The sequence below is a fragment of the Scyliorhinus torazame genome, chromosome 7 (assembly GCF_047496885.1).
Source record: "Scyliorhinus torazame isolate Kashiwa2021f chromosome 7, sScyTor2.1, whole genome shotgun sequence".
Classification (NCBI taxonomy): domain Eukaryota; kingdom Metazoa; phylum Chordata; class Chondrichthyes; order Carcharhiniformes; family Scyliorhinidae; genus Scyliorhinus; species Scyliorhinus torazame.
Window position 1 is genome coordinate 48,930,285 of NC_092713.1, and position 22,902 is coordinate 48,953,186.

The 22,902-nt window shown below is 45.8% G+C and overlaps 1 protein-coding gene across 1 annotated transcript in view; it reads left to right on the forward strand.

Moving 5' to 3' along the window:
* The first annotated feature begins 9,069 nt into the window (after positions 1-9,069).
* The window catches only part of pif1 (PIF1 5'-to-3' DNA helicase homolog (S. cerevisiae)), a 44,724-nt gene continuing 30,891 nt past the window's right edge, over positions 9,070-22,902 (forward strand). Inside the window, exons 1-5 of the mRNA XM_072510655.1 lie at positions 9,070-9,252; positions 10,628-11,198; positions 13,760-13,889; positions 14,827-14,952; positions 15,306-15,459. Of these exons, the coding sequence (XP_072366756.1) occupies positions 10,635-11,198; positions 13,760-13,889; positions 14,827-14,952; positions 15,306-15,459 (974 nt within the window). The 5' untranslated portion in view covers positions 9,070-9,252; positions 10,628-10,634. The remainder of the gene's footprint in view (positions 9,253-10,627; positions 11,199-13,759; positions 13,890-14,826; positions 14,953-15,305; positions 15,460-22,902) is intronic.

Below are 22,902 nucleotides of genomic sequence, written 5' to 3' on the forward strand. Positions count from 1 at the left end.
TTTACAATATACATTAATGATCTGGAAGAAGGTACTGAAGGCACTGTTGCTAAGTTTGCAGGTGATACAAAGATCTGTAGAGGTACAGGTAGTATTGAGGAAGCAAGGGGGCTGCAGAAGGACTTGGACAAGCTAGGAGAGTGGACAATGAAGTGGCAAAATGAAATACAATGTGAAAAAGTGTGAGGTTATGCACTTTGGAAGGAGAAATTTAGGCATAGACTATTTTCTAAATGGGGAAATGCTTTGGAAAGCAGAAGCACAAAGGGACTTGGGAGTCCTTGTTCACGATTCTCTTAAGGTTAATGTGCAGGTTCAGTCGGCAGTTAAGAAGGCAAATGCAATGTTAGCAATGTCAGGAGGGCTAGGATACAAGACCAGGGATGTACTTCTGAGGCTGTATAAGCTCTGGTCAGACCCCATTTGGAGTATTGTGAGCAGTTATGGGCCCCGTATCTAAGGAAGGATGTGCTGGCCTTGGAAAGGGTCCAGAGGAGGTTCACAAGAATGATTCCTGGAATGAAGAACTTGTCGTATGAGGAACGGTTGAGGACTCTGGGTCTGTACTCTTTGGGAGTTTAGAAGGATGAGGGGGTATCTTATTGAAACTTACAGGATACTGTGAGGCCTGGATAGAGTGGACGTGGAGAGAATGTTTCCACTTGTAGGAAAAACTAGAACCAGAGGACACCATCTCAGACTAAAGGGACAATCCTTTAAATCAGAGATGAGGAGCAATTTCTTCAGCCAGACGGTGGTGAATCTGTGGAACTCTTTGCCGCAGAAGGCTGTGGAGGCCAATTCACGGAGTGCCTTTAAGAAAGAGATAGATAGGTTCTTGATTCATAAGGGGATCAGGGGTTATGGGGAGAAGGCAGGAGAATGGGGATGAGAAAATATCAGCCATAATTGAATGGCGGAGCAGACTTGATGGGCCGAGTGGCCTAATTTTGCTCCTATGTCTTATGGAAGATCCGGATGCCCAGTGGAGGAGAGAGGCTGACATTTTGGCCTTTGCCTCCCTGGCGGCCCGGAGACGGATTTTGCTGGGATGGAGCAACTCGGAGCCTCCAAAGTCAGGAGTGGGGGTTAGTGACATGGTAGGGTTTCTCAGACTACAGAAGGTTAAGTTCACCTTAAGGGGGCAGCACGGTGGCGAAGTGGGTTAGCACTGCGGCCTCACGTTGCTGAGGTCCCAGGTTCGATCCCGGCTCTGGGTCACTGTCCGTGTGGAGTTTGCACATTCTCCCCGTGTTTGCGTTGGTTTCGCCCCCACAACCCAAAAATGTGCCAGCTAGGTGGATTGGCCACACTAAATTGCCCCTTAATTGGAAAAAAAATGAATTGGGTACTCTAAAATTTTTTTTTAAAGTTCACCTTAAGGGGTTCAATTCAGGGGTTCGCTCAGAGGTGGCAGCCCTTCATCGACTTCTTTCAGGAAAACTGACCATCAGCAGAAGAGGGGGGGGGAAGGGAGACATGGCAGTAAACAATACAGGTAGGGAATCAGGAGGTAGGGCGGGGGGGGGGGGGGGGGGGGGGGAGGAGGTTGGGTAGGTTACTGTGAGGTTGTTGCGTGTGTTGGACCGCTCGGTTGTTTCGAGTGGTAATATGTCAAAATTATAAATGCTTCAATAAAATGTTTTCTAAAACAAAAAATAACTTTAGTTAAGTTTCTTTCACCTAAACTTCCCCGGCCTCCTGCTTCAAATGTACACAGTTTACAAACTATTGTGATGTCTGATGTCACTGTGATGCTATGAGTGAGAGGCCTGTTCTGTGATGTCAGATTTTGACTCAACCAGCTATGTCTCACCTTGACGAAAGTGACACCCTCGAGTGTTTCATTTGGATCACAATGAAAGAATGAACTAGATTGTTTAAAAACTGGTTTCCAAGTTGTTACAGCCCAGTGAACATGGCAGGTGGGCAATGGTGATGGTATTGTTTACCTTTTCCATTTCTCCAAATAGTTTTTGTGTTCCTTGGGTCTGGTGTAGTGTAGAGTTGTGCACCCCTTGTTTAGGGTCCACTGATGCTGGCTCAGTACCAGAGGCAGCGGGGCCAATCAGTGCAAACGGGAACTTTAGTTGGATCAGAATCAAATTTATGCTGGCCAAATGTGTTGTTGAAGCCAAGACCTTTAAACAAGTTGTAGCTGAAAGAAAGGCAAGGGAGACGAATCATTAAGCTCCTTTATTAAGCCTTATTCTACAGTGCAGGTAGCAAGGGCTCAAGGTCTATCTGGGACTTTGGAATGTGTTGCAACTTTTGCACAACCTCTAGTATATCTCAAACGATGCCAATGATGTTAAGTAGCTGTTTGTAATTACATAACAGTGCATGAACACTAAACTTATACTGGCAGCACTGGTCAGTCAGGGATCCAGAGGGACCTCTGAGTGGGGCTGAATAACCATCAGAGATCAGGCTCCAGGCACCCGACTACACATGAGGAATGAGATGGAAGATTTACTCGTGACAATAAATATAACTATTCCATCCTAATGTGCAGAAGTATGAATTGAATTTGTAATATCCTTCACAAATTACAAAATAACTAAGTTGAATCAAACCTTCCAATATCAGCAACGGTACATTAAATCTACCAGTTCATGATATTACCATTGCTCACGCTCCCTTCACAAAGTAAACTTGTTCAATTATTCTAGCCGACCACAATCATTCACAGAACCATCAGCCAGTACGTACGTCTGTGCAGCTCCACTTCCTTCACTTAAACTGGTTGTGGAGTCTCCTGCCTCAATAATACAGTTTACAAACCTATTGTGATGTTTGATCTCCTCTGTGATGTTCATTGTATGCCAAGCTGCATTGCTTTGTATATCCTGCCACGCACTATGCCAAGCTGCATTGCTCCGTATATCCTGCCATGCACTATGCCAAGCTGCATTGCTCCATATATCCTGCCATGCTGTAGGTCATGCTGCATCACTCTGTATATCCTGCCATGTGCTATGCCATGCTGCATTGCTCCGTATATCCTGTCGTGCACAATGCCAATCTGCATTGCTCCATATATCCTGCCATGCACAGTGCAATGCTGCATTGCTCCATATATCATGTCATGCACGATGCTATGCTGCATTGTTCCATGTATCCTGCGGTGTTGCAGTGCTCCATATATCCTGCCATGCACTATACTATACTGCATTGCTCCATATAATCTGCCATGCACTATGCCATGCTGCATTGTTCTGCCATGTATCCTGCCGTAGCAAAGCTTTGTGTCATTGGGCCAACCCTCGCAATAAGTTTGTCCTATCCCGAGGAAATGGATGGATTGTTTTGCTGGTACACAGGAAATAGTTATTATAAAATTCCCATTCTTCAGTGTAAACATTTCTCTATTTCTCAACCTATATTTTCTACCTTCATCCTCATTGGATGTTTCTTTATTTGCTGATTCCAAAACTTTTCCAGACCAAACTATTGCAGAATAAATCAAAAGGATCAGTTTTATTCCATGCAATATTTGTTCTTGGTTCAACAACAGATGCTGAAAATATTTAGATAATAGTGCAAGGGATCATTAATTCTCTACTGTAGCACTACACTCTGTATGCTTCACCCAATGCCCAAATATTTTCATTGTGTATTTATCGTATGTTCTATGTTTTTCATGTATGGAATGATCTGCCTGGACTGTACGCAGAACAATACTTTACACTGTACCTCGGTACACGTGACAATAAGTCTAAATCTAGATCTGAATTGAATGATGACAGTAGTGTTTACATTCTGAGCATGAAGCAGCTCTTCCTTATTGAAAAAACCCTCAGTTATTCTATATGGAAATACAATTTAGGAATTGAATTTATCTTTTCCAATTCAAAATATAATCTGATGACTTTTTTTAAAAATCTTAATAATACAAAATTGTTCCAAACAAATTTTCCTGTATTAAAAATTGGGAATACCAATTATGAACTGGATTTTTATGTTCTGATCAATTAACCAAATTCACATTATTCAATAAAATTTATGAAGTTCTACTTTAAATTATTTCATTAATATGTTCCTTTAATTTAAGGCTAGCGCATTAATTCAGCGTAAGTATGGCCGAAGACAAAAATTAGTGGTTGAAGACAAAAAAAGCTGAATCTTGTTTGTGATCTATAATAAATTGCAAAAGCTTCTAGGTCACTTCAAATAGGTGGAATTAGACTTCAAATGGTTAGAAACATTAGTTTGCCCTTTGTTTAGCTTCTATTACTGTCAAGCCTGAGGCCAATACATCTGTGTCAATTCACCAACGTGGCCTCAGTATTTCAGAATTCAATGCAGTGAGTGCAGTTAGTGCATGCAACACAGGATGTAGTCCATACTGACAACAGAACATAATCTTGCTGGATTACGTACATGCGAAGGACTGCGGCAGTGCTTCGCAAACTATTTTTCACTGTGAGCCCATTTTAACTTACCACCACCTTCTCAAGAGCAATTAGGGCTGGGCAACAAAGGCTGCCTTTACCAGTGATGTCCACATTCTATGAATTAACACATGTATAAAAAAACTTGAAAATTAACTTGACCCCTGTCGGCGACAAAACCAGTACAGCAAGAAACCAGATTCATAACATTTGATATGCTGCTGGTAAAGGTCATGTATTATCGATCAACATATATTATAATACATCATATAAATATGTTTGAAAAGTACTTTGTAAAAATGTTATTATTTTACGTGCTCATGTAGTTTTCAGCCATCCTCTCCATATTTCCTGGTAACAAAAGACTCAGTGAAACCTCTCTCCCCTCACACACATAGCAACCAGCACCTACTCCACCCACCCACACTGGAACCAACTCATCACCCGCCCCACCCACACACACATTAGAAACAGCATCTACCCCCCCCCAAACACATATTAGAATCAGCACCTGCCCCTACCCTCCCGCACCCAGACACACATTAGAACATGCACCTAACCACCCCTCCCCCCCCCCCCCCCCCACCCACAACAGACACAAGCACTTGAACCAGCTAACTGCAAGCACCCCCTCCTTACGCTCACACTCACTGGAACCAGCTAATCTCTCCCCTGCCACCCACACACACATTAAAATCAGCACATGCTGCATACTCGTACACTATACACTGTATGCTTCGCTTGACGTCTATGTTTATGTATTTACATTGTGTGTTTATCGTATATCCTATGTTTTTCGTGTATGGGACGACCTGTCTGAACTGTACGCAGAACAATACTTTTCACTATACCTCGGTACACGGGACGATAAATCTAAATCAAACACACATTGGAACCAGCTCATCAACTGCCCGCCACCCCCCCTCCCCCCTACACACATGTTTGGACCCAACTCTTCCCCCTACCCTTCCACACACATATATTGGACCCGGCTCCTTCCCCCCGAACACATATATTAGCACCCCCCCCCCCCTCCTTTGGGCGCAATGTAGCACAGTGGTTAGCACTGTTGTTTCACAGCTCCAGGGTCCCAGTTTGATTCCCGCTTGGATCACTGTCTGTGCGGAGTCTGCACGTTCTCCCTGTGTCTGCCTGGGTTTCCTCCGGGTGCTCCGGTTTCCTCACACAAGTACTGAAAGACGTGCTGTTAGGTAATCTGGACATTCTGAATTCTCCCTCAGTATACCCGAACAGGCGCCGGCATGTGGCGACTAGGGGCTTTTCACAGTAACTTCATTGCAATGTTAATGTAAGCCTACTTGTGACAATAAAGATTATTATTATTGTTTTCCCAAACCCCTGCCCCACTCATTCATCTTCTTCCAAAAGCCTTTACCCCTCAGGTACTCCCTCCTTACCCACCCTTCACTCAGAACCTTCCTTCCACACCCACCCATACTCACTCAGCCCTTTGCTCCCTCTCCACCCAGACCCATTCACAACCCTTTCCTCCATCCCCACCAACCCTTACTCATAATCATGCCCTCCCTCCTCACCCAGCCCCACTCACTCATCCCTCCGTCTTTCACCACCCACAGTCCCCCCACCCCCTGGATTTCTCCACCATGCCCAGATGTGGCTCCTCATTTCAATTACTGCCCATCAATGGTGGCTACAGCTCCCCCTGGGTCAGTGCCACCTGTATCCGCACCTGAGGGGAAGGATGAACTATGGGGGATAGGAGCTCAGACTCCTGGGGCTCTACCCCAGTGAACCCAAACCCAAGAGGACCACAGAATGCTGCTTCTTACATCACTGGGCGCTCAAATAGTGCTGGAATCCTGAGAAAGCTGAACTAGAGGCAGCACAAAGCAATGACTGTTGCCGAGAGTGTGATGTGGCTGAGATCAAGGCTGCTGGATTTACCCTTCCTCACAGATTTGGAGCCTGAAGTCGAGTGACATGTTGCGATTGTATCTGCACCGAGTCGCTCCATCAGCCATCGTCATTCGTCCTTCAGTATTGAAGAAGACCATCTTCATTTGTCATCTAGTCCTTGAGCTGTGTGGGTGCGAAGGTGGCTGATAAGTCCTATCTTAGCATGAACAGTTCTAGTGCGTTGGAGGACAATGAGGCTGGTAGGTGGTTGGGGGGACAGTTCTCATGGTTTTTATGTGTCCAGTGCTTGTTTTGAACTGGCACTATCCATTTTTCCTGGTATATTGACATACCAATGACAATTGCACTTCTCCAGTCTGAGCGATCCTGGGCAAGGGCCTCCCATGATGCACTGTCAATTTTGAAGTCCTTGATTCAGCATGCTCCGTTCTGTGGTTCATTGTAAAAGATTCGCTGAGGGAGTCAGTTATCAGGCATTCTGGTGACATGTCCAGCAAATTGGATTAGTTTTGTCGTAAAATTATGAAGATGCTGATCATGCCGGTTCTCCCAGGAACTCTGTGACAGGGACTTAATAATAATAATCTTTATTGTCACAAGTAGGCTTACATTAACACTGCAATGAGGTCACTGTGAAAAGCCCCTAGTCGCCACACTCCGGCACCTGTTCGGGTACAGAGGGAGAATTCAGAATGTCCAAATTACCTAACAAGCTCATGGGACTTGTGGGAGGAACCGGAGTACCCGGAGGAAACCCACGCAGACACAGCGAGAACGTGCAGACTCCGCACAGACAGCACGGTCGCGCGGCCCCTTTAAGGGGGCAGGCTTTGCAGTCCACGTGACTGACTCAGGACATATTGTATGGGAGCGCGTAAACCCCGACCAATAGAAAGAACATAGAACATAGAACAGTTCAGCACAGGACAGGCCCTTCGGCCCTCGATGTTGTGCCAAGCATTGTCCGAAACCAAGATCAAGCTATCCCACTCCCTGTCATTCTGAAAGCGCGGGGCGTCCTGGGCAATTTGGACCCAGAGCATTAAGACCCATTCATTGTTGTTCTGCGCCTGTATATACTTGTCTTTGCTTGTTAACAAACCCACTTTGTGATTACTGGAAGTCTCCAGTGTATTCTCTCGAGCCACCACAATTCCAGTCAAACCATAGTAATGCTGATGTTCTATGGCTTGTCATAATTTTTACATTATGGTCATTTGGTAGAACTCTCACCTGAGTCGACAGGTTGTGAATTCAGATTCCACTGCAGAGACAAGCTAATAATCCAGTGCAGTACCGATGGAGTGCTGCACAGTTTACAGGGGCTATCTTTCAGAAAATAATTTAAACTAAGCTCCCTCTGCTCTCTCAAATGAATGTAAAAGACCCCATGACACTGTTTCAAAGTGATACTGGGCTGGATTCTCCGATCGCAGACGGCAAAATCGCGTTCGGCTATCGGCCGGAAAAGCCCGTTTATGCCAGAATCGGGGCGGTGCTGTTTTAGCGCTGCTCCGCCCCCTCAAAAATGGCGTACTCGAGGCCCTCTCCTGATGCCCCGCCCCGATGGGCCGAGTCCCCGACGGTGTCGCTCGCGTGCGCGTACACAGTTCGGGGATCTCATGTGGATGGCTGCGGACTGAGTCCAGCGCCGCCACAGTCGGGGGGGGGGGGGGGGGGGGGGGGAGTCGTTCTGCTGGCAGGGGGGCTTCGGCAGGGGCTAGGGGGACTGGTCCGGGGGTGGTGAGGCTGGTTACAGGGTGGCAGTTTTTCGCAGACCAGGTCCGCACACAGCCGGCACCATGTTGCACGGTTCAGTCACCGCAGACCACCGTCGTTCACATGCGCGGGCTACAGACATGGCCATTCTCCGCAGGTAAAATCGGGGGCTTTACGCTGCTCAGTGCTAGCCCCCCACCAGATGGAGGTTCGGTGCGGGAGTGGCGCCGACTTTCTGGTCATAAGACCAGACGGATCCTGCGGCCACAGGATCCATCTGGTTTTATGACCGAAAGAATCCAGCCCACTTTTCCTGGTGTCCCGGAATCAACATAACTTTAAAAATCTGTTCATTATCACACTGCTATTTGTGGGCTGCATTTCCTATATCAGTGAGCAGGCTTCAGAAATACTTGGCTGGACCTTCTGAGGTCATGAAGGCACTAAATCTTTAACAATATCCCTGACTAACGGCAGAACAATGTCACCCAGTGATTAATTGATCTGTCTGCAAACATCTCAAATTTAAAAAAAGCGAAGCTATCACAAACTTTAGTGATGTAACGGCGTTCAAATGACGTGTCTAAACGCTATTGCAACCGCTCCCTGTCTTGGGGGCTGCAAAAAGTTAATCCTAAATATAATTCTCTCCACAATGATTTATCCTTTAAGGTAATAACACGTCCCAAGGCGCTTCACAGGAGTATTAGTATTCACAGGAGTACTAGTATTCGCTACAAAACTCTGGAAGGGCTCTGATCACCTGCCCCACCCCTTCAAAAAAAACTGTCGACTCTAGAAATCCGAAATAATGCAATTCATCCGAAAAATAAGCCTTTAACCTGTCTCTGCCCCCAATTGTATCTACCGCAGTGTGTGGGTGTTGCCCTGATTGCCCGAGGCACGTGCCCCGCAAAAGTTGTCACCCAACGCCCCGCAATGATGTCACAAAGGAGCGAGTGACCCTTGACCCTCAACGTCCAAATGCCGGGGAAGGTGATTGGCTAGGATCTCAGAGCGCCCTTCTCTGATTGGTGGAGGTCGCGCCGGCCGGTTTGAAAGTTGCAACTGGTGCGGAGAGGGACAGAATGAATGAATGAATGCTGCGGCGGACCTGTTCACCTGGACCAGCTATAGTAAAAGACATCTGCAGTTGACTCGTGATACCCAGTAACAGAAATCGTCTTTTTCTTTGCAGGGCCGATTCATATTCAGTGACTTGACCCAGATAAGGAAGCAAGTGAGTTATGTAAAGTGTTCAAGTGTAATGCAGGAACGTTACAAAGAAAATAGTCAAAGATTCTGCTTCCCAACCTTTTCAGGAAGAGAGTTCCAAAGACTCACAACCATCTGAGTGGAAACATTTCCGTTTTAAATGAGCAACGCCTTATTTTTAAACAGTGACCCCTAGTTCTAGATTCTCCACATCCACCTTAGCAAGACCGCTCAGGATCTTGTATGTTTCAATCAAGTTGCCTCCTACTTCCCTAAACTCTAGTGGTTACAAACCTAACCTGTCTGATCTTTCTTCATAAGACAATCCATCCATTCCAGCTCTTAATCTGGTAAACCTTCTCTGAACTGCTTCCAAAGCATTTTCATCTTTCCTTAAGTAAGGTGACCAATACTGTACATCAAATGTGGTCACACTAGTGTCCTGTACAACTGAAGGATAACCTCCCTACTTTTGTATTCAATTCCCCTCGCAATAAAACATTCTATTAGATTTCCCAATTACTTGCTGTACCTGCATACTCGTCTTTTGTGATTCGTGCACCAGATCCCTCTGCATCTTCGAGCTCTGCAATCTCTCACCATTTCCACATTATACTCCATTTGCCTGATCTTTGCCCACTTACTTTTCATTTTAAATTTAGAGTACCCAATTCATTCTTTTCCAAGTAAGGGGCAATTTAGCGTGGCCAATCCACCTAGCCTGCACCTCTTTGGGTTGTGGGGACGAAACCCACGCAAACACGGGGAGAATGTGCAAACTCCACACGGACAGTGACCCAGAGCCGGGATCGGACTTCTAATATTTTCCACATGATTAATGTTAAGTTAACTTGCCTGCAGTTTCCCGCTTTCTGTGTCCCCCCCTTTTTGATGTCTGTTTCTTGCAGTTTTGTAATTTCAAGAAGGAATTGGAAATTGCTTTTGGGGCTAAAGCTATCAAGAGATATGGGGGAAGGCAGGATCAGGGTCTCGAACTTGATGATTAGCCATCATCATAATGAATGGCCCCCTCCTGCTTCTATTTTCTATGTATGAGGACTAAACCAGTGCCTACTCTGTCTTTATGGTCCACTAAATCTGCTTATTGTTTGCTTGAAACATCTTTGCCAGAGGGACAGCAACCGGCCAGCAAGGATTTTCCCTGATTGGTGTCATTTTACTATTTTCTCCATTATATGAAACTCAGTTAGAAATACCTGACAACACTTGGTCCAATAGTACGTAACTTTCGATTTCGATTTATTTTCATATATACAGAAGTGCAAAAACATAGGAATTGTGATAAATACACAATGTAAATACATAGACATCGGGTGAAGCATAGTGAGTTGCCCAGTTTTATTTGACATTCATAAGGTAACGCTTGTTTTCACTTGCAGGAGTAGAATGTTATCTGCCTCTACAGGCGCTGAGGTCCAATGCAGCTTGACAATTGAATACCTCAACCCGGCCGGCCAGGCAACCAAACGCAAAAGTATTCGGAATGCCGTTATCACCCTTGGGCGCAATGAATTCCGTGACATTATTATCAGAGTACATGATGGCAAACTATACCAAAACTTTGCCCTACGTGAAATCCAACTTTTCACGCAGTTTATTCGGGACGGAAAGAGTTCCATCAAACTGATTCCTGAAAATATTCAGATCCTAGTTTCGAACTGTCCGCCAGACAAGCTGAAAGTACTCTTTAAGACCCTTGCCATCAAATATGCTGCAGATAAGATTAGCAGACCGGTCAGTGGGCGAACGCGGCTGCTCTCCACACTCCCACGGTCGTTTGACACAATCAGTCCTGTGCAGGTACAGGATGTGAAACAAGCTAACCAGCTTCAATCGCAGGGGACTGTGCAAACACCGATTTCTGCCAAAGGGTTGAAGAATCAAGTAGGCATTGTGGGGCCAAGCAAGCAGATCAAACGCTCACGGACCATCTCATCAGAAAATTGTCTGGTATGTAATCTTTTCCCAGGCTGTTTTATTTAGTGTTGATTTCAATGCTATGTGGCATAGCAGAATGTCAATAGGAAAACAGATAGCTGGTTGACTTGAAGATTTTTTTCTATTTGTTCAGGGGATGTGGGCATCACTGGTTGGGCCAGCATTTATTGCTCTTGAACTGACAGGTTTGCTAGGCCATTTCAGAGGGCATTTAAGAGTCAACCACAATCCTGTGGGTCTTGTGTCACGTATAGGCCAGACCAGATAAGGGTGACAGATTTCCTTCCACAGAATTCCTACAGTACAGAAGGTGGCCATTCGGCCCATCAATCTGCACTGATCTTTCGAAGAGCACCCACTCCCCATCTAAGCTTTGGACAAGGAAAATTTAGCATAGCCAATCCACCTAACCTGTACATCTTTGGAAGGGCATTAATTAGTGAACCAGAAGAGGTTCTGCGACAATCGGCAAGAGTTTCATATCATCAATAGACTTTTAATTCCAGATTTTTATTGAATTCAGTGGATTTTGAACCCGGGTCCCCAAAGCATTACACTAGGTCTCTGAATTATTATTCCAGTGACAATATCAGAATGCCACCACCTTTTCCCCATGCCAGGTGGACTGTCAAGAAAGGCATCAGGCAGGAAAGAAATACTTCTTTCCCTGAGAAAATTGTAGGATAATCTCCTCCTTCCTGCCTAGTATGGGGATTGTAAGTACAAAGAACAAAGAAAAGTACAGCTCGGGTACAGGCCCTTCGGCCCTCCAAGCCCGCGCCGACAATGCTGCCCGTCTAAACTAAAATCTTCTACACTTCCGGGGTCCGTATCCCTCTATTCCCATCCTATTCATGTATTTGTCAAGATGCCCCTTAAACGTCACTCGTCCCTGCTTCCACCACCTCCTCTGGCAGCGAATTCCAGGCACCCACTACCCTCTGCGTAAAAGAAACTTGCTTCGTACATCTCCTCTAAACCTTGCCCCTCGCACTTTAAACCTATGCCCCCTAGTAATTGACCCCTCTACCCTGGGAAAAAGTCTGACTATCCACTCGGTCTATGCCGCTCATAATTTTGTAGACCTCTATCAGGTCGCCCCTCAACCTCCGTCGTTCCAGTGAGAACAAACCAAGTGTATTTCCATCTAATGCCCTCCATACCAGGCAACATCCTAGTAAATCTCTTCTACACTCTCTCTAAAGCCTCCACATTCTTCTGGCAGGGTGGCGACCAGAATTGATCAGTAGGTCAACATAGAGAAATGTCTACAAGCAGTCTGTCTTCCTTGATTCCTGGCTAAGGGAGATGGGGCAAAAGTTTTATAAGGGTTTTAAAAATAAATTTAAAACCCAATTAAGGGCCAATTTCGCATGGCCAATTCACCTACCCTGCACATATTTTTGGGTTGTGGGCATGAAACCCACGCAGACACAGGGAGAATGTGCAAACTTTGTACAGACAGTGGCCCGGGGCTGGGATCGAACCTGGGTCTTTGGCGCCGTGAGGCAGCTGTTGACTTTATAAGGTTTTAATGTGATAAATATTGTTATACGGTAGCATGGTGGTTAGCACAATTGCTTCACAACTCCAGGGTCCCAGGTTCAATTCCCGGCTTGGGTCACTGTCTGTGCGGAGTCTGCACGTTCTTCCCTCGTGTGCGTGGGTTTCCTCCGGGTGCTCCGGTTTCCTCCCACAGTCCAAAGATGTGCAGGTTAAGGTGGATTGGCAATGCTAAATTGACCTTAGTGTCCAAAATTGTCCTTCGAGTTGTGTCGGGCTACTGGGTTATGCGGATAGGGTGGAGGTGTGGTCTTGGGTAGGGTGCTCTTTCCAAGAGCCGGTGCAGACCCGATGGGCCGAATGGCCTCCTTCTGCACTGTAAATTTTATGATTGTGTGCCAAAATGGGAAGAAGTCAGTAATGAAAGTGAATAAGAAAATCCATACTTGAGACCACAAAACCTCTTTCTATCCCACTCATTAACCTTGGGTCCTGGGTTTGACTTCAGAGTACGGAGCTAATCTCTTCTTTTGTGGGAGTCTGGAGTAAAATGAGTTTTAACAGTTCCCAGTTTTGACTGCACTTGAATTCGCCGTTTTGTGTCACTGTAAAATCCATGTATGTATCCTACGTATTCTGAGCATTACAAGTTGAAATCATTTCCTCTTGGGGAAAGCTGGCTGACCCCTCAAATTGAATAGCTGAACAACAGGGAGGTTATTGTATCTAAAATGTCAGTGGACACTCACCTTCTCATCTCCGTTAAAGCCAGAAGTGCATTTTGTTTGAGATCCTAATTTTGTGTGTTAAGGCTTTAACCTGACCCAAACCCTCTATTTTATCTGTTGAAGTTCCTTCTGCGTTTTTACAGTGAATGGTCAAGCAGTAAAGTGGGTGGGACGTTTGGGGTGGTTTAGAAGCTCGGAGTATGGGGGGTGACCAGATTGTGACTGCGTTGCTCGAGGGAGACAGCATGGGCCGAATTACCTCCTTCTGTGCCATAATGACTGTTCCGACTGTATAGAAGAGAAAAAAAAATGTATTGATGTTTGTATATTGCCCTGATGCAGGTTACCGAGATGAAACTTTCCAAAAAGCCAACCCTGACAATGCCAGTGATAAGGAAGCTCACAAAGGAACAGTCACATATCCTTGGCATGATCCTGAAAGGAAAGAATGTCTTCTTCACTGGAAGTGCTGGTAATTCAGTAGATACAATTAGGTTTACTATAGAGGTAGATTGTTGTGAATTTATTGAAAAATACAATGTTCTCTGGCCCAAATTTAAAAAAATATATTTATTTAAAAAAAAAAAAAAAATTTTATGAGGGTATTTGCAAGTTTTTGTAACAATAACAGCAACATAAACATGGTACAATAAACATTTCCACCCCATCCCAATTTCCCCCCCCCCCATTTTTGGAATAAATTTATTTAGTATGGGGTGGTTCAAAGTATTATCCAACAGTAAAGTGGAATCTTTGCTTGAATGTATGGCTGGTATAAGGAAGGAGCAAATGGAGGTTTTACTCCTTGTAAGGCAGACTAGGTTATCCTGCAAATGACAAAAATCCAGCACAGCCAAGCCCTGCTGTCTTTGGCTGATTCAGCTGGTGTTAACGATTCGTAAGGAAATTTGGGATCCTTCTATTCCCATTTCTTACTCCTGCATTTTATACCAGGTCAGAGTAGCTTTATTCTTTATTTACTTTGCCCAATGCTGTCTGTATGGAATGGGAAACTTGGTGGGTTAGCATGTTGTTATTCCACCTCTGCTATCTGGAATCCAGGCCAAATGTCTTCTTGCCTGGTTTGTTCTTGAGGAATGGCAAACCAGAGTTTGTGATTACGGGATCGCAAGGCAATGCTCTCCACGGGTAAGCATTACCTGGCGGTAACATAAGAATTGCTGCTCCTAAGGGCAAGGTTAACATGAGGAACAGAAATGCCATGCAGGGTAATTTTCTAAGATTTGATCTAACGCACGTTGTCCGGATAGAGGTGATAGATCTGTACCCTATTTCAAACTATGATGCTGACTATGAGGTAAATTGTCATCTCGCTGAAGCTGAATCTTACGATGTGTACAAATCTGGGCTTTCCTAACCACTCGCTTTCTTTTTAACTTTAATTCAAGGAACTGGAAAATCCTTCTTGCTGAAGAGGATTGTGGGGGCATTGCCTCCAAAAAATACCTATACCACGGCGAGTACTGGAGTGGCTGCCTGTCACATTGGAGGAACAACTCTCCATGCATTTGCAGGTCTGGTATGCGCCACAGTACAATTCTCTAGGGTAAACTGTACAGCACTCCGAATGAGAGAAAGGTCATTAGGTGGTATTTTTGCTACAGGGGCCCAAATCAAATTGCAATATAAATATATACGACTAGGAGCTTTTCACAGTAACTTCATTGCAGTGTTAATGTCAGCCTACTTGTGACACTAATAAAGATTATTATTGTTATTCAGATTATCATCCACATTTTGAATGATGCAAATGAGTAAAAATTGCCACGAATGAATGAGTAGCTTCAGTTGAGGTAGTGAAAGGATCGGAATGAATACTCCTCTCTTTAAAATGTGCTGCAAATGTTGGATTTTGTTTTGTTATTAGGAATCGGTTCAGGAAAAGCTCCCTTGCAACAGTGCGTAGAGCTGGCTCAGCGATCTGGGATTCTAAAACAGTGGCAAAGCTGCAGACACCTTATCATAGATGAAATCTCCATGATAGAAGGAGAATTCTTTGACAAACTTGAAGCAGTGGCCAGGTATGTCATGGGAGGTTTACATTGCTGTAGCGTTTCCACCCTTCCCTCCTCCTCAAACCAAAAAGAGAGAAAAGCTGTTAGATAATCGTTTGTGGCTTAGAAACAGCAGAGCTGGACTTCCGGTGAGTGGGATGTGCTGAGCGGGCACAGGGAAGGTGCCTTTCCTCCGGGAACACAGAAAAACACACTTTTCACGCAAAAATAGCCTAAAAAGCCTGTTTGAACGCCCTCCCCCCTCTCTCACAAGACATCCGCAACCGCTGAGAAATGACTGTCAGTAAGTCCAGGACCCAAAGGGTGGCAGAGTCGGCAAAAGCCCAGAGAGGAGGAACAGGACGACGGCAAACACGAGGAGCGAGTCGGAGACGGCTATACCCAAGCGAGCTGGGCTGCCGGGATACATGCCGGACTATCCACCGATCAGCGAGTGAATGGGCGTCCTGACTCAGGAGCTCCAGAAACACACATGCCATCAAGCTGACAATGATGGAGACAGTGAAGGCGGCAGTCATGGATGCCCTGGCCCCCTTCAAGGTGGCGTTGGAAAAAAACAAAGTGGCAACCGACCAGAGTGACCGAATCGCCTCCTTGGAAACAGAAGTGGCAAGGTTGGTGGCGACACAAGGGGCACTAAAGGGGAAGGTCGAGGATCAGTAGAAATCGTCACGCCGCCAGAATCTCCATATCGTGGGCCTGTCGGAGGGCATTGAGAGAAGAAACTCCGCCGAATGTGGCCCAGATGTTGGATAACCTGGTCGGACAGGAGAGCTTCCCCCAAACCCCCAGAAAGAGACAGAGCCCAAGGGTCACTCTGGCTGAAACCTAAAGCCGGGAAGCAGCCAAGAGCCGTAATAGTGAGGCTGCACCAATACCAGGATTGGGAGAAGGTCCTGAGCTGGGCAAGGCGCACACTCAGTCCTGTCGGTGGGAAGGCCATTCAATCTGAGTTACCAAGACATTGGGGCAGACCTGGCCAAGTGCTGTGCTGCATTTAATACAGCCAGGGCAGCCTTTTACAAGAGTGGGTTACGATTTGGGATGGAGGGGGAGGGGGGGGGGGGGGGGGGGGGGGGTCAGCACCACACTAGCAAGCAAGCCAGTGCAGGGAGGTACAGGCGAAGGGGAGGCCACGTTACAGCTCCCGATAGTGAAGGAATGCCTGGCAGCAGAGTGGGGGGGGGACAGTGTTCGAATATGGGAGGGGGGGGGCATACGGGAACAGAGATGGCGGGGGGGCAACAAGAAGTGAGGACAGGCCCAAGAAGGGGAACCGGGAGGGCAAAGAGGCGTTAGGTTAAATGCTGGCTACAACAGGTCACACATGGTGGCAGCGAAAACAGCAACATCAAGAGTGGCCATCTTGATAGACCCCGAAAGAAAGGGAAATCCGGGAGTGCAGGGACCCAGATACCTGGAGTGACTGGCAAGGATGGCCATCTTGGATGGCCCCATAACAAAGGAAAATCTGTAGCGCATCCCAGACCTTGGGTGGTTGATCATGCAGGAAAGGGGGGAACAGAAACCTCCCATCAGGATGGTCACCTGGGATCTCGCAGGACGGGGGGGAACAGAAACCACCCATCAGGTTGGTCACCTGGGAAGTCAGGGGACTTAATAGCCCGGTGAAAACATCCAGAGTCTTCACCCATCAGAAAAGTCTGAGGGCCGATGTAATCTTCCTCCGGGAATCACACCTGAGGAATAGGGACTGACTGAAGGCAAGGAAGAGCTGGGTGGGTCAAATCTACCAATCATATTACGGGCCGAGGGCTGGTGAGGTGGTATACTACTGAACAAGACAGCATTCATGGTAACAAAGATGGTTACAGACCCTGGGTGGGGGGGTGGGGTACGCCCCGTCATGTTAGTGGTGCTCTGGAAGGAGGACCAATGATCCGCGTGAACGTGTTTGCTCCTGATGCACGATCAATTATGCTCAAAGACGAGGTTGTAACATAACTGAAGGCTTTAATCGAATAGAACTGTTCCCCAGCAGCTTCGGTACAGGAAGTGAGGGCTGCTGGGACGGCACCGGTTCTTATACCCCGCCTGTCAAGGTGGAGCTACATACCAACAGCCAATGGTAAACTCCTAGGTTTAACCAATGGTCTTAGGCCTCTTGGGTGCTGTAATACCTGATAATACCACAGCTTACAACTGGGATGACGCGGAAATCTTAAAGAAAACCATGGCAGAAATCCCCGACCTAGATACATAAGAACTAGGAGCAGGAGTAGGCCATCTGGCCCCTCGAGCCTGCTCCACCATTCAATGAGATCATGGCTGATCTTTTGTGGACTCAGCTCCACTTTCCGGCCCGAACACCATAACCCTTAATCCCTTTATTCTTCAAAAAACTTATCTATCTTTATCTTAAAAACATTTAATGAAGGAGCCTCTACTGCTTCACTGGGCAAGGAATTCCATAGATTCACAACCCTTTGGGTGAAGAAGTTCCTCCTAAACTCAGTCCTAAATCTACTTCCCCTTATTTTGAGGCTATGCCCCCTAGTTCTGCTTTCACCCGCCAGTGGAAACAACCTGCCCGCATATATCCTATCTATTCCCTTCATAATCTTGTATGTTTCTATAAGATCCCCCCCTCATCCTTCTAAATTCCAACGAGTACAGTCCCAGTCTACTCAACCTCTCCTCGTAATCCAACTCCTTCAGCTCTGGGATTAACCTAGTGAATCTCCTCTGCACACCCTCCAGTGCCAGTATGTCCTTTCTCAAGTAAGGAGACCAAAACTGAACACAATACTCCAGGTGTGGCCTCACTAACACCTTATACAATTGCAGCAGAACCTCCCTAGTCTTAAACTCCATCCCTCTAGCAATGAAGGACAAAATTCCATTTGCCTTCTTAATCACCTGTTGCACCTGAAAACCAACTTTCTGCGACACATGCACTAGCACACCCAGGTCTCTCTGCACAGCAGAATGTTTTAATATTTTATCATTTAAATAATAATCCCTTTTGCTGTTATTCCTACCAAAAAATGGATAACCTCACATTTGTCAACATTGTATTCCATCTGCCAGACCCTAGCCCATCACTTAGCCTATCCAAATCCCTCTGCAGACTTCCAGTATCCTCTGCACTTTTTGCTTTACCACTTATCTTAGTGTCGTCTGCAAACTTGGACACATTGCCCTTGGTCCCCAACTCCAAATCATCTATGCAAATTGTGAACAGTTGTGGGCCCAACACTGATCCCTGAGGGACACCACTAGCTACTGATTGCCAACCAGAGAAACACCCATTAATCCCCACTCTTTGCTTTCTATTAATTAACCAATCCTCTATCCATGCTACTACTTTCCCCTTAATGCCATGCATCTTTATCTTATGCAACAACCTTTTGTGTGGCACCTTGTCAAAGGCTTTCTGGAAATCCAGATATACCACATCCATTGGCTCCCCGTTATCTACCGCACTGTTAATGTCCTCAAAAAATTCCACTAAATTAGTTAGGCATGACCGGCCCTTTATGAACCCATGCTGTGTCTGTCCAATGGGACAATTTCCATCCAGGTGCCTTGCTATTTCTTCCTTGATGATAGATTCCAGCATCTTCCCTACTACCGAAGTTAAGCTCACTGGCCTATAATTACCCGCTTTCTGCCTACCTCCTTTGTTAAACAGTGGTGTCACGTTTGCTAATTTCCAATCCGCCGGGACCACCCCAGAGTCTAGTGAATTTTGGTAAATTATCACTAGTGCATTTGCAATTTCCCTAGCCATCTCTTTTAGCACTCTGAGATGCATTCCATCAGGGCCAGGAGACTTGTCTACCTTTAGCCCCATTAGCTTGCCCATCACTACCTCCTTGGTGATATCAATCCTCTCAAGGTCCTCACCTGTCATAGCCTCATTTCCATCACTCACTGGCATGTTATTTGTGTCTTCCACTGTGAAGACCGACCCAAAAAACCTGTTCAGTTCCTCAGCCATTTCCTCATCTCCCATTATTAAATCTCCCTTCTTATCCTCTAAAGGACCAATATTTACCTTAGCCACTCTTTTTTGTTTTATGTATTTGTAGAAACTTTTACTATCTGTTTTTATATTCTGAGCAAGTTTACTCTCATAATCTATCTTACTCTTCTTTATAGCTTTTTTAGTAGCTTTCTGTTGCCCCCTAAAGATTTCCCAGTCCTCTATTCTCCCACTGATCTTTGCTACTTTGTATGTTTTTTCCTTCAATTTGATACTCTCCCTTATTTCCTTAGATATCCACGGTCGATTTTCCCTCTTTTTACCGTCCTTCCTTTTTGTTGGTATAAACCTTTACTGGGCACTGTGAAAAATCACTTGGAAGGTTCTCCACTGTTCCTCAACTGTTTCACCATAAAGTCTTTGCTCCCAGTCTACCTTAGCTAGTTCTTCTCTCATCCCATTGTAATCTCCTTTGTTTAAGCACAACACACTAGTGCTTGATTTTACCTTCTCACCCTCCACCTGTATTTTAAATTCCACCATATTGTGATCGCTCCTTCCGAGAGGATCCCTAACTATGAGATCCTGAATCAATCCTGTCTCATTACACAGGACCAGATCTAGGACCGCTTGTTCCCTCGTAGGTTCCATTACATACTGTTCTAGGAAACTATCGCGGATACATTCTATAAACTCCTCCTCAAGGCTGCCTTGACCGACCTGGTTAAACCAATCAACATGGAGATTAAAATCCCCCATGATAACTGCTGTACCATTTCTACATGCATCTGTTATTTCTTTGTTTATTGCCTGCCCCACCATAATGTTACTATTTGGTGGCCTATAGATTACTCCTATCAGTGACTTTTTCGCCTTACTATTCCTGATTTCCACCCAAATGGATTCAACCTTATCCTCCATAGCACCGATGTCATCCCTTACTGTTGCCCGGATGTCATCCTTAAATAACAGAGCTACACCACCTCCCTTACCATCCGCTCTGTCCTTCCGAAAAGTTTGATACCCTCGGATATTTAACTCCCAGTCGTGACCATCCTTTAACCATGTTTCAGTAATGGCCACTAAATCATAGTCATTCACAATGATTTGCGCCATCAACTCATTTACCTTATTCCGAATACTACGAGCATTCAGGTAAAGTACACTTATGTTGGCTTTTTTACCTCTGTTCTTAATCTTAACACCTCGATCAGTAACCTCTCCTAAGTTATATTTCCTCTTAACCTTTCTCCTAATTTTCCTTGTCGTCGAACCCATATCTTCCTGTAACAACCTGCCGCGTCGCTTACCATTAATGTTTTCACTTCCCGTTTTATTTCTTTTAGTATTCCTGGTCCTATTCACTGAGCTCCCCTCAGTCACTGTACCTTGTACTGTCGCCCTTTTTGATTTTTGACTATGGCTTCTCTGCCTTACACTTTCCCCCTTACTGCCTTTTATTTCTGTCCCTGTTTTACTACCTTCCAACTTCCTGCATCGGTTCCCATCCCCCTGCCACATTAGTTTAAACTCTCCCCAACAGCTCTAGCAAACACCCCCCCTAGGACATCGGTTCCAGTCCTGTCCAGGTGCAGACCGTCCGGTTTGTACTGGTCCCACCTCCCCCAGAAACGGTTCGAATGTCCCAGGAATTTGAATCCCTCCCTCTTGCACCATCTCTCGAGCCACGTATTCACCCTCTCTATCCTGACATTCCTACTCTGACTAGCTCGTGGCACTGGTAGCAATCCTGAGATTACTACTTTTGAGGTCCTACTTTTTAGTTTAACTCCTAGCTCCCTAAATTCAGCTTGTAGGACCTCGTCCCGTTTTTTACCTATATCGTTGGTGCCTATGTGCACCACGACAGCTGGCTGTTCACCCCCCCCCCCCCCCCCCCCCAGAATGTCCTGCAGCCGCTCCGAGACATCATTGACCCTTGCACCAGGGAGGCAACATACCATCCTGGAGTCTCGATTGCGTCCGCAGAACCGCCTGTCTATTCCCCTTACAATTGAGTCCCCTATCACTATAGCCCTACCATTCTTCTTCCTGCCCAGCTGCGCAGCAGAGCCAGCCACGGTGCCATGAACCTGGCTGCTGCTGCCTTCCCCTGGTGAGCCACCTCCCTCAACAGTATACAAAGCGGTATATCTGTTTTGCAGGGAGATGACCGCAGAGGACACCTGCACTGCCTTCCTACTCTTGCTCTGTCTTTTGGTCACCCATTTACTATCTCCCTCAGTACCTTTCACCTGCGGTGTGACCAACTCGCTAAACGTGCTATCCACGACGTCCTCAGCATCGCGGATGCTCCAAAGTGAGTCCATCCGCAGCTCCAGAGCCGTCAAGCGGTCTAACAGGAGCTGCAACTGGACACACTTCTTGCACGTGAAGGAGCCAGGGACAGTGGACGTGTCCCTGAGCTCCCACATCGCACACGAGGAGCATGACACGGGTCTGAGATCTCCTGCCATGTCTTAAACCTTCGGTTAACTTCAACAATTTCAATTTCCCCCCCCAAAAAAAATTTAAATAAATAAATAAACACTGAAGAAAAAAATAAATAAATATACCAATGAAAAGAAACAGAAAAACAGAAACACTACTTACCAGTGACAAAAAGCACTTCCTCCCCACCCAGCTTGGAATTCCCACCTCGATTCAAATTCCCAAACTCACTCTTTGCTGTTTCTCACTCCTGGCTCTGTCTTCTCTCTGGCTCACTGGGAGTGAGTTTACAAGTGGCTCTTTTTAAACTGTCCTGAATTGACTCCTCTCCCCCACCTGCTTTTAGATCAACGTAGATTAAAGTGACTGACACTTAACTGCCAACCAGTTATGTGAGTGGGTGGGGCAGCCCTTGTTAACCTACACTGCACAATACTAGCTTAATTTAATTTAATTTAATTTAAACTCCTGAAATTTAAAAGGAGCTGCCTTACTGATTCAATTTAATTCAATTCAATTCCCACCTCGATTCAAATTCCCAAACTCACTCTTTGCTGTGTCTCACTCCTGGCTCTGTCTTCTCTCTGGCTCACTGGGAGAACTCACTCATGCACACCGGCTCGTCATTAGGGGGTGGTATATGTATGGAAAACTCAATAAATAACATTTCCAAAAAAAAAGATCATTGGGGGGATATATATACCTTTGAGGTATGTCATAGAAGCTGGCTGATCATTAGTGCAAATACTTATTTTGTCCATCTTTTTAAAGATCCCTGGCTTTTTAGTAGGACTATGTATTGTAATGTTATCACTGCTGGATCCTGTCAGTGGCTGAGAGGCTATGCTGTTCACAGTTGGCCATTGGAAGGTGTGTGGGAAACCCCCACATTGTCAAATGTGGCCACCTTCCTTATAAGGAAGCATCTGGCCTGTGCTGATTGTTTTCACACAAGAGCAAAAGAGATCTATTTTATAAGCCCATTGCACCTGGGCCACTAATGTTCCTGGTTGTACTTTTTGCTGCATTCATCACTGCATGGAACTTGT